Source organism: Garra rufa, chromosome 19, assembly GCF_049309525.1.
Source record: "Garra rufa chromosome 19, GarRuf1.0, whole genome shotgun sequence".
NCBI lineage: Eukaryota > Metazoa > Chordata > Actinopteri > Cypriniformes > Cyprinidae > Garra > Garra rufa.
Window position 1 is genome coordinate 16,963,770 of NC_133379.1, and position 13,035 is coordinate 16,976,804.

The following is a 13,035-nucleotide window of genomic DNA, read 5'->3' on the forward strand; positions in this document are numbered from 1 at the left end:
TGATAAACATCACAAATGTTTTCGTATCCCAATTTGTTTTTGTAACTTTTAAATTAAGATTTTATTTTAAAATAACTGGATTATTGCACTGATTACTCAAAGAAATGTAGTCTGATCATAACTTACAAAACAAATATAACTGCAAGCAGCAATTAAGAGGCTAAGCACCACAAAAGCAGAAATTAATTAGTAAATTAGTAACCCCCCCGGCCCTACCCTAGAACCGCCACTGAATTAGTGTGAACAAAATGGCTAAACAGGCCTAGTTTGCAATGAGTTTGCAGGTACAAACACCATTGAGTAATTGTCAAAATGATTAAGATAATATGCAAAATGTGCAATGTTGAAAGGGCTCCACAATGGGAACCACTTGTATAGATAATGGAAAAATAATAAAGTGAAAAATTACAGTAAATGTGGTCATTTAAAAAGCTGACCAGTCAGATCATCTTTAATTCTGACAAATTAGTTGTTTTTTTTTACTTCATAGAAATGGGTTGGTCAACTTTCCAATTTACTATAATATTAAGTATATTTATTTTTAATCAGAGCTTTTGTTCCCTTTGTTTCTCTCTCTCTCTCTCTTCCCCCAAGGCAGACTATGTATGCAATAATTACCTTGCAAGACTCAGATGAGGTGATGGTGGTAGCATCAAACTGGTTGAGCTTAGACAAGAAACAATGTTACTGGCCTCCATTCAAATCAACAGAGAAGTGCACAGAAGCTGTTCAGAACAGAATTAAACCTGAAACAGGAGGGAAACCATGGGAGAAATTAAACATTACCTTTCACAGGGAATATGGTAATGTCACTATTTGAAAATAATAACTGTTTATTATAGGATTTTGTACTATCTAATAAATCAGATATGATCAAATATTTATCTTATTGCAGTCACTTTTGAGAAGGCAAAAGAAGGGCAAAAAGAAATCAAAGAACAGAAAGAACGGTAAGTAACAGATTTGCTTTTTTTTTTTTCAAAAAAATTTTTTCTTCAAAATATTTGACCCTTGAAAGAGCAAAATAATTCATTTGTAAAGTATAGTTTATTTTCAAATAAAGATCATTCCTATCACCCACTGGATTCTCTGGATTGCTAAAAAGACAAAGACTTGAAAGCACTCAAGGATCTACATCCAGAATGTCAGCTGAAGGTGAGTTAGCTTCTTTTGACAATCAATGTGAGGATTTTATTTCCTATTTTTTATAATTATAGCACAATTCATTTTACACAACAGACAAGGTTGAAATCCTCCAAATGCTGAAAGACATCAAGAGCACAGTTCAGGAAAACTCTACCATGTTAAAAAAACTACTCAGCGGCAATACAGTTTCTGAAGCCCCCAGCAGTACATGCCTGCCTTCAAAAGGCATTAAAGTAAACCTACAACTGCCTCTTAGAACCTTTGAAGATGTGGCCAGGATTGAAAGAGAGCTCAACACTGCAACAACACGCAAAAAATATGTGAGTCGACACAGTATTTACTGTGATACTAGTACTGTACACTCAGTTGGTCATTATCACAAAATATATATAAAATTAAATAAAATAAAATAGAAGAGAAACTCAATGTCCTTCTTGATGATAGTTTTTTACCAAATAAATAAGTTACTGAAAAAATTTCTTCACAGGTAAAACATTTGTCAGGGCTGGGAGGATTTATGGCCAAGGATGTGATTAAGAATATTATGCAGCAAGTTCTAACAGATGATCTGGCTCTAAAGTTCAACTGGCAGGGGAGAGGAGATAAAAGGGCCTTCTCTCATCTTATTTTAACAGATGTGATCAGAGGTAAATACACTGCTGAATGAACACTTCCCACAAACCAAGAATGTTTACTTTCTAATCAAAAACAAAGGCATAGAAATAAAATATATTTAAAGAATTTAAAAAGACAAATTTGACCTGGAAAAACATAGAAACTCTTTACAGCTTTACAACAAATGCTTGAAAATGTTAGGGTTAGGGTTAACTCATTTATCAAGTTTCTTTTTTTCAGATGCTGCAGTCAAACAAAGTGTAAACAGGGTTGACTGTGAAACTGAAATAAAAAGATATCTGAGTTGCACAGCTGATCGACTCAGTCGGAAGAGACCAAGAGAACAAGAAGGTAAGTGATACAGTGGTTACAATGATACAGATTTCCTTGATTTTGATTTTAAGCTCACTTTTCAAAATGTATGTGCATTTAATTTTTATTTATTAGTTTATTTATTTTTTTATTTATTGTGTTGAAAAACACAAATGACAGTGGTCTTCATTTATTAAATGCCCATCTCTGTATAAACCACCTTGTTTAATCATCATTGTATAGTATATAATTACCTCCTCTCCATGCAGGTCCTGGGTTTGAGATTCCAAATGTGATTTCTACCTCAATGATGGACAACCAGCCAGAGAGAGATACATTTGAAGACATGTTTGATTAAAATTTTTGATCAGTCAAAACATTAAACATCTATTTTGTGAAATTTACTTCAATTTGGCATCACTAAATTAATGGTCATGTTTTCAGACATATGCCAGCAGTGGGAATAGCCTGCATGTCTGATCCAATAGCTCCTTGCTCAATAATAAAACAAAAACAACGTGTATAAATTGTTTTAAATATTTTTAAAGTTGCCCGTTATCCACCTTTTTTAATGTTTCATTAAATTGTTTGTGATGCCTTCATTTAAGTTAAGTGAAATGTTTAGTCAGTGTAGTTCATGAAATGTGTCTCAGCAACTGAAAAATCTGTTAGAAATGCAGTGCTGAAAACAGAATTTTAAACCCATTCATTTAACTATTATCTGGCTAAACAGAATAAGAAATTACCAACTATACAGTCACCTGGACTTACAAACCAAACCACAAACTTATGACAAAAATCAAACACTATTTGAATGTCATCCATGATACGTGTAGGGCCTTAAAAAAAATTAAGATTACAAAACAGTCACGGGCATGCAAGCTTTGAAAAAGAATATTCTGACACTCAGACCTGTCTGTTGTATGAATTAAACTGTTTGGACAGGAAAAAAAGGTACATTTCTAGTTTAACATTATCTGCTCTTCGAATCGTATGTGTATCATATGTGATGTACAGTTTATAATTTAACAGTTTGCTCATCCCACATCGAAACAAATAATGTATTTGCTTCACTTGTTATGTAGTGTATTCACAGACCATTTTAGACATAGACTTACCAAGAAGGCTACTCTATACCCAAAGCAAAAAGTGTAATGTTTCAAGGTCAAAGATAAAAAGGGGGTTAAAAAAAAAAAAAAAAATACATACATTAAAATGTGTCCTGTTTATTTATTTATTTATTTATTTATTATTATAACATTTCATACTGTTGTGTGAGATTTCTGCTGCCAGCTCGTTTCCAAGAATAGGTCTACATAATGTTAAGCAAGACTACACTTTAAACCCAAATTCAAGCCTCCATCCCGAGCAGCGACTTCAGCAGCAACGGCAATAAACCCGCACTGAAGTGCATTTTCCAAATTCAAATATTGCAGTATTAAGAAAGGACAGGTTGCAGGCAAATCGAATGCTCATTGGCTCTCGCCTGCCTTCGTCACAGATTACGACATGCCGTGTTTCTGGTGAGATGTGTTTGAATGATGCACGGGCACCTTCACGGAATGGATCAGGATAATAATATGGATAATATTTTCAGCGATTAACATGCACCTCAAACAAACCTACTGTATTTGGATTTCATTTTTGCAATAAATCAATGATTGTGATTGCACTTTCCTGTCTGCCATGTTTTGTTTTCTTTATTACTGTACTGAGAGAGTTATGGTTATCATTAGGTTTAAAGGTAGGAGTGGGATTAGCGACTATAAAAAATATGTTTATGCCAAATTGTTACTAAAATGGTAATTTCTCTGCATATTTTGGTCAGTTACATTTTATATCCTTTTATATTCGCTATAAAACGGGTAGGTTTAGGTTTGGGGATAGGTTAAAAGGCCTAAAAAAACAAAATCGCTTATTAATAAAATGATAAAAATGCATAATTGCTATAAAATTGGTAGGTTTAGGTTTGGGGGTAGGTTAAGGGGGCTAAAAATCTAAATCTAATAAATGATTAAAACAAAGCATTGATACAAATATTTTAATGAAATAAAAGATACGTAAATAATTTACATTTTCATAAAAAATACGTAGCTATTTGTATGTTTTAAACGTTGAAATACGTCTAAATTGTATGTTTTAGAATCAATAAAAACATACAAAAATGTAAATGTTACGTATAAATACCCACATACAGTATAAACAATGAGACCAGGCTGGTCACACTGATCTATCAATACCTAAACATAGGCACCACCACCAGATTAGAAGAGGAGAACGTCACGTGATGTCATCTTAGAATTAAGGTATTCTGTTTAACACAACAAGTAGATACGCATGACAATCGCATGCGATTTATTGCACAGCTCTAATTAGGATGTGTGCTAAAATTGTTGGATCTTACCTAGATAAATTTCCAGGGATGCATGACCTAATAAAATGTAAAACCCTGAATGCAACTGAAATTAATTTGATTAAAAATGTCCAGCATGAAAGTCTTGGTAATTAACTCAGTGCAAAACAAAAAGTTCCTATGCTCCATCATTCTTTGTTTTGACAGGGAATCTTTGGTCTGTGAGAGCAGATCTATCAATAGATACACAGACCATAAACTTCATCACTTGGAATGTTAATGGACTTAAACAACACAGAGGTCAGAAATTTCAAGAATTACAAAATGCAGATGTAGTTTTCTTTCAAGAGATGCACATTGGACGAAAATATTATAGAAAAATGAGTGGTTTATTTTTTATACGAAGTACAACTCCTCCCGCAAAGGAACAGCCATACTGGTGAGGAAAACACTAGATTTTAAATATATAAGTGATAAAGAAGATCATTGTGGAGCTTATGTAGTGTTGAAATGTAAACTGGTCAGTCAGCTGTACACTCTGTATTTATAACCATCAGACAGACACAAAAACCCTTGATAAACTTTTAAGGTACCTGCAGCCAATGACAACAGGGCGGCTGGTGATCGGCGGAAATTTCAACACGGATCTCAATCCATTTACAGACAAAGACAAAAGGTCAAAACATTGTTGACATTGTGTCAGCTATACAATCTCTTCAAGTGTCAGACACACCAAGACTAGACGGCATCCCAGTTTTCTTTTACAAAGACAACATTAAGGATCTAATTCCATACATAAAAATGCTCAATGATAGAATACACAGATGTTTCACTTGAGAGAGACAAACTGCTGGATCAGGGCTGCCCTCTAACCCCAGTTCTCATTACGCTTGCACTGAAATGCCTCGTCTCTGAATTAGCTGGACATTTAAAACAGCATGATGTTCTGGTTTTCAGAATGGCAAAGTGTCATACTTTGCATCCAATCTGAGGACTTTGGGAAAGTAATAGCTGCTGTGAGGAACAGAGCTAGTGAAGTGTTTTACATTAAAGGTTGTATCAGCGATTTCTAGCCTGAAACATAAAGTGTCAAATTCAGCTGACCTTTCATCACGATCCGCTCGCTGCCTGCCCCATAAATTGTCTGTGAAAAAAACGCGTCTCTCTGGTCAGCCTAGGGTCCGAGATATGCCAAAAAAACAATCGGCACTACCAACCTTTCCACACATAAACAAACAGTGTTCCAACCAATCAGCGTCAGGGGTTTGGTGTTGTGGACTTTCGCTCCGCCTCCCTCACATCCCTGCACCAGTAGGAAAGTCCACAACACCAAACCCCTGACGCTGATTGGTTGGAACACTGTTTGTTTATCTGTGGAATAGTTAACAGCGTCGATTGTTTTTTTGGCATATCTCGGACCCTAGGCTGACCAGAGAGACGCGTTTTTTTCACAGACAATTTATGGGGCAGGCAGCGAGCGGATCGTGAAGAAAGGTGAGCTGAAATTGACACTTTATGTTTTAGGCTAGAAATCGCTGATACAACCTTTAAGTTTTGCAACGATTTGCAGCGCTTTGCAACGATTCGTATTGTGAAAAGCGCTATACAAATAAACTTGAATTGAATTGAATTGAATTAAGGAATTATGCAGTGGAAATATCAATGGTGAACAATTAAAGCAGGGGTCCCCAAACTTTTTTCTGAGAGGGCCACATAATTTTCATTTCTTTAATGGGGGGCCGGGTCGGTTTATAAAAGAAAATTCCATGGGCCGGACTGACTACTATTATTATTATTATTATTTTATTATGATTTTACCTGTATTTTTTTATACCTTTTAATGCTAGAATAGTTTATTATTTTGTTATGCACCACACAGACAAATGATTTTTTTTTTTTTTCAAAAGATATACAGGTGCATCTCAAAGTAGAATGTCATGGAAAAGTTAATTTATTTCAGTAATTCAACTCAAATTGTGAAACTTGTGTATTAAATAAATTTAATGCACACAGACTGAAGTAGTTTAAGTCTTTGGTTCTTTTAATTTTGATGATTTGGCTCACATTTAACAAAAACCCACCAATTCGCTATCTCAACAAATTAGAATATGGTGACATGCCAATCAGCTAGTCAAATCAAAACACCTGCAAAGGTTTCCGTCAAGCTGTCAAAATGGTTTCTCAGTTTGGTTCACTAGGCTACACAATCAATTTGGAAGACTGCTGATCTGACAGTTGTCCAGAAGACAATCATTGACACCCTTCACAAGAAGGGTAAGCCACAAACATTCATTGCCAAAGAAGCTGGCTGTTCACAGAGTGCTGTATCCAAGCATGTTAACAGAAAGTTGAGTGGAAGGAAAAAGTGAAGAAGAAAAACACCAACCGAGAGAACCGTAGCCTTGAGAGGCTTGTCAAGCAAAATCGATTCAAGAATTCGGGTGAACTTCACAAGGAATGGACTGAGTCTGGGGTCAAGGCATCAAGAGCCACCACACAGACATATCAAGGAATTTGGCTAGAGTTGTCGTATTCCTCTTGTTAAGCCACTCCTGAACCACAGACAACATCAGAGGCGTCTTACCTGGGCTAAGGAAAAGAATAAATGGACTGTTGCCCAGTGGTCCAAAGTCCTCTTTTCAGATGAAAGCAAGTTTTGTATTTTATTTGGAAATCAAAAACACTGAAGTCCAGTGTTAAGTTTCCACAGTCTGTGATAATTTGGGGTGCAATGTCATCTGCTGGTGTTGGTCCACTGTGTTTTTTGAATCACACGTCAAATTCCTCAAATGCTATTGAGTCATTTTGTCATAGCTCTGAATTTTCTAGCTGCCTCTTGCATCACCTCTTTGATTGCGATGACACATTACGTTGAATGTACCATTCTGTTGGTGAATTTAACAAATAATTAGGTTATGTTAATAACTACGGGAAATTTTAGTTTGAAAGCCAACCTTTATTATCAAATACCGACATGATATAAGTAAAACATATTTAAAATTACATTTTCAAAATATGTCTCTGGCATTGTTCAGAGGGCCAGTCCAAATGTGGGGGCGGGCCGCATCTGGCCCCCGGGCCTTAGTTTAAGGATGAAGATTGGAATGAAATGGATGCAGAAACATTTGTGAATAACACAGAGGAAGAATCAGAAGCCAATTGGTCTAGTGGAGTGTATGAAGATGATTTTGTAATGCATAAGGAACAAGACTTTTCAGTGGAGAGTGATGGAAGGTGAGGATAATGAAGATAAATCAGATTTGTTCTCCTCTCTATGCTCTAATAGTTTTGTAGGAGCCATTATTTGTCAATATAGTGACACCTGCTGGTGAAGGACTGTCACTAAAACTTGTTTAAGTATTGTTTCCCTAGTAAATGACGTAATGAGCTTGTGGAACTGTGGAAGACGCCAGCAGATGTAAGGTTTCAACTGATGCTTAACATTTTTGTTTGTGGATAACGCGAATACTAATTGTTTAATATATATCATTTTTTCTTTCTTCTTCTTGAGAATAAACTAAGCCACATCATCGTATCAAACCATCTCGTCATTGGAGCACTATTGAACTCACTGTAAGGGCGTCCAAACAAGTGACTAAGAAAACACGCTTTGGTCACTTCAAGTTTTATTATGGAACGAGGTTGACCACAGAGAGAAATGTGTTTTATATTGTATATACTTGGCCAGTGATAAACATCACAACACACTTTGTAACACAATTTGTTTTTGTAGCTTTTAAAATTAAGATTTTACTAGATGTTTTTGAAAATAACTGGATTTTTTGCATTGATTGACTTAAAAAATGTGGTCTGATCTAAACTTACAAAACAAATATAACTGCAAGCAGCAATTAAGAGGCTAAGCACTACAGAAGCGGAAATTAATTAGTAAAAAAAAAAAAAAGTAACCCCCTGGCCCTACTCTAGAACTGCCATTGAATTAGTGTGAATAAAATGGCTAAACAGGCCTAACAGAATTGGAAATTCACTGTCTTATAGAAGATGGCACTTATGAAACAGCAGAAATAAATCTTTTTCCTGGTTACCCCTGTAACTTTTCTAAAGACAGTCCCCTCAGAGATACATTCATTAAAAAAAAAAAAAGTCTTTGGATTTGCATGAATCCTATGAATGGCCAGTGTCAGAACAATGAAAGAACTTTACCGAAAGGTGATGAGTTTGCAGGTATAAACACCATTGAGTAATTGCCAAAATGAACCTATATTGGATGTGTTTGGTTAAGATAACATGCAAAATGTGCAGTGTTGAAAGGGCTCCACATTGGGAACCACTTGTATATATAATGGAAAAATAATAAAGTAAAAATTACAGTAAATGAGGTCATTTAAAAAAAAGTTGATGAGTCAGATCATCTTTAATATCTTTAATTCTGAATCTTTAACTTCAAAGGAATGGGTTGGTCTTTCCAATTTACTATAATATTAAGTATATTTACTTTTAATCAGAGCTTTTGTTCCCTTTGTTTCTCTCTCTCTTCCCCCAAGGCAGACTATGTATGCAATAATTACCTCAAGACTCAGATGAGGTGATGGTGGTAGCATCAAACTGGTTGAGCTTAGACAAGAAACAATGTTACAGGCCTCCATTCAAATCCTCAGAGAAGTGCACAGAAGCTGTTCAGAACAGAATTAAACCTGAAACGGGAGGGAAACCATGGGAGAAATTAAATATTAACTTTCACAGGGAAAATGGTAATGTCACTATTTAAAAAGAACTGTTTATTATGGGATTGTGTACTGTCTAATAAATCAGATATGATAAAATGTTTATCTAATTGCAGTCAGTTTTGAAGAAATCAAAGACCAGAAAGAACGGTAAGTAACAGACTAGCATTTTGTTCCAAAAAAACAAAAATTCTTCCAAATATTTGACCCTTGAAAGAGCAAAAATAATTAATAATTCATTTGTAAAGTATTGTTTATTTTCAAATAAAGATTTGAATATCTATTCACCACTGGATTTTCTGGATTGCGAAAAAGACAAAGACTTGAAAACAAACAAGGAATGTCAAATAATCAGCAACCTCTTCCTCTTGCATCACCTGAATCTACATCCAGAATGTCTACTGACATAATATGAAAAGTTTATTTTATTACAGTTATAGCACAACTCATTTTACACAACAGACAAGGCTGAAATCCTCCAAATGCTGAGAGACATCAAGAGCACAGTTCAGGAAAACTCTACCATGTTACAAAAACTACTCAATAACAATACGGTTTCTGAAGCCCCCAGCAGTACATGCGTGCCTTCAAAAGACATTAAAGCAAACCTAAAACTGCCTCTTAGAACTTTTGAAGATATGGCCAGGACTGAAATGGAACTTAAGAATGCAACAACACACAAAAAATATGTAAGTTGACACAGCTATTTCTACAATATTTAAAAGGATTCTGTACATTTATTTGCTTATAATCACAAAACATATTGTAAATAATAATTAAATAAAATATGACAGTACTGGAATGTCCCTCTTCTTCCATGATGATAGCTTTTTACCTAATAAATAAATTCTGATTGTAATCAAAATTATTTTATATTCTTTCCCAGAAAAGCTTAAAGGTTCTACAAAGAAAAATAGTGCAGGCAGACTATTATAATTGTACAGTTTATTGTCATTATACAAACTATTTGAATGATTCAACACGTGGATTGACTAATTAGAATCACATATTAAAAAATAAATAAATTGAATGAGGTCAATACCGATATTTTTTATTTTTGGTACTTGCTGATACCAAGCACCGATACCTGTATTTTCATTGCATTTTTTATTTTTTAAAAATATTGGGTACAAAAACGTACTCGGTTACTTTCGTAACTTCGGTTCCCTGAGATACGGGAACGAGTACTGCGTCGTAAGACGCTTATGGGAAAAGCTCCTTTTCTCCTGAGACTGAAGCATTTCAATAACGCAGTGTAACTGCACGGCCATTGGTTCGTGCAGTGTTAAAGAAACGAACCAATGGCTCGGCAGCGGAGATGCACAAACCTATGGTCATGATTCGCGCCCGATCGCGCCAAAAGGGGCGGAGCATCTGGCTATATAAGCGAGCATTTCGCCATAGGGAACTCAGGTACTTCGACTGAAGCGACGACTGAGTCGTGCAGCTACCTAGCACGGCCAGCAACGCAGTACTCGTTCCCGTATCTCAGGGAACCGAGGTTACGAAAGTAACCGAGTACGTTCCCTTTCGATACTTTCACTCGTACTGCGTCGTAAGACGCTTATGGGGAACCAGTACAATCCCGCCGTTGCTAAGGTAGAGGAACGACTGACATGACCCTAGCACTGAAGGACTAATAAGGGCCAATTTGTTCCATCAGATAGCCTGATAAACGTCCGTTCCAAGGAATAAGTACAACTTGGAGCTCCAAAGAGGCCAAGGTGCACTATACATAACATACTGGTAACAGACATACCACTATGCGGAAAGGACCCGAGTCTGTAAGACTGGAACGTCCAAATTATAGAATCTAGCAAATGTGGACGGTGAGGCCCAGCCTGCCGCCGCACAAATTTCTGCAATAGAAACCCCACTAGACCACGCCCAGGACGAGGCGATGCCCCTCGTCGAATGGGCCCTTACTCCCATGGGACATTGTAGGCCCAAAGAGGAGTAAGCCAGCGTGATGGCTTCCACAATCCATTTGGATAATCTCTGTTTTGTGACCGAAAACCCCTTGGTGCGGCCACCAAAACACACAAACAGCTGTTCTGACTGCCTAAAAGGGGCAGAACGCTCTATATAACATCTCAGAGCCCTGACGGGGCAGAGAGGGTTAAATCCCTGGTCTTGCTCCGTAGGAGGAAGAGCCAAAAGGGAAATAATCTGGTCTCTAAAAGGTGTAGAGAGACTTTTGGGAACATACCCACGTCTTGGCTTCAGGATGACCTTAGAGTCATTTGGCCCGAATTCCAAGCAAACGGGGCTCACAGAGAGCGCCTGTAAATCACCCATGCGTTTGACTGATGCTAATGCCAATAGCAGGGCAGTCTTCAACGTCAGGGGGCGAAGGCCTATGGACTGAAGCGGTTCAAAGGGAGGGTCTTTCAAGGCCCTCAACACTGTGGGTAAGTCCCAAGACGGAACCGTGACGGGGCGAGGAGGATTAAGCCGCCTTGACCCCTTTAAAAAACGAACGACCAAGTCGTTCCTTCCCACAGATTGACCGTTTACAAGGTCATGGAATACCGCTATAGCTGCAACATAGACCTTGAGCGTAGAAGGGGATCTCCCCTTATCCAACAGCTCTTGCAAGAAGGACAATATCACAGATATGTCACATGAAATTGGGTCCGCACCGCGGGTGGAACACCAGGCGGAAAAGACAGACCACTTGAGATCGTAGAGCCGCCTCGTAGAGGGTGCTCTAGCTTGTGAAATAGTACTCAAAACCGACTCAGGGAGACTTAAAGGCTCCCGTCTAGAGCCCAAACGTGCAGCGCCCACAATTCCGGTTGGGGGTGCCATATCGTTCTGTTCGCCTGTGTTAAGAGATCTCGTCTCAGTGGCACGGCCCATGGTGCTTTTTCCCGCACTCGCCTGATGACTTGTGGTAGCAGAGCGATCGGAGGGAACGCGTATAACAGGAGATTGGGCCATTCTTGGGTCAATGCGTCCTGTTCCTTCGAAAAATAAATTGGGCAGTGATGATTGTCTTTTGAGGCGAAAAGATCTACTCGCGCCTTGCCAAAGACAGCCCATATTTGCTGAACCGTGTGAGGGTGAAGCATCCATTCGTCTGAGGAGACGTTGCTCCGAGACAACATGTCTGCTCCCTGGTTCAGTTTGCCTGGCACATGCGTCGCTCTCAGAGAGCGGAAGTGCAGCTGAGCCCATTTCAGGAGACGTTCTACCATCGTAAATAGACGTCTCGACGAGAGGCCCCCTTGGTGATTTATGAAGGACACCACTGTCATGCTGTCCGAACGGACTAAGACATGGTGTCCTTTCAGGGCAGGTAGAAGGGTGTGAAGGCCTAAACATACTGCTAGCATTTCCAAGCAGTTGATGTGAAGGCGACTCTCCGCTTTCGACCATAGGCCGAAAGCAGGCTGGCCGTCGCACAGCGCCCCCCAACCTAAGTTGGAGGCGTCTGTCGAGACTGCCTTCCTTCTGACCACCAAGTCCAGGGGAACGCCCTGTTCCATCCATTGAGCGCACCTCCAAGGAGCTAGGGCTGCTATACAGGCCCGATCTACCTTGATGCGCTGGCGTCCTAAACGCCAGGCTTGAGGAGGAACCTTTGGTTTCAGCCAGAACTGCAGGGGGCGCATTTGAAGCAGACCCAACTGAAGTACTGGAGATGCTGAGGCCATAAGGCCGAGCATCTTCTGAAAAATCTTGAGTGGGCGAAGGGCTCCGATTTTGAAGGAAGCCGCGAGCCTGCGAATGGCTTGGGCTCTCTGCGGCGCAACTGCTGCCTTCATTTGACATGAGTCGAAAACTGCTCCCAGGAACGCAATGCGTTGGCTGGGAGACAGTACGCTCTTGGCAAAATTGACCTTGAGTCCTAGGCACTCTAAGTGGCTGAGGATTAAGGATCTGTGGTGCGTTAGCTCGTTCTCTGACTGGGCTAGAATG

At 38.5% G+C, this 13,035-nt stretch overlaps 1 protein-coding gene and 1 pseudogene across 1 annotated transcript; both read left to right on the top strand.

Moving 5' to 3' along the window:
* Positions 1 to 597: 597 nt before the first annotated feature.
* Positions 598 to 2,431, top strand: LOC141291979 (uncharacterized). Its single transcript, XM_073823965.1, has 7 exons — positions 598 to 803; positions 896 to 950; positions 1,064 to 1,155; positions 1,240 to 1,466; positions 1,634 to 1,793; positions 2,002 to 2,112; positions 2,343 to 2,431. Exons 1-7 carry the CDS (start codon positions 602 to 604, stop codon positions 2,429 to 2,431), a joined length of 936 nt encoding a protein of 311 aa, XP_073680066.1. The 5' UTR covers positions 598 to 601.
* A 6,507-nt stretch (positions 2,432 to 8,938) lies between these two features.
* Positions 8,939 to 9,809, top strand: LOC141291980 (uncharacterized; annotated as a pseudogene).
* The last annotated feature ends 3,226 nt before the right edge of the window (positions 9,810 to 13,035 follow it).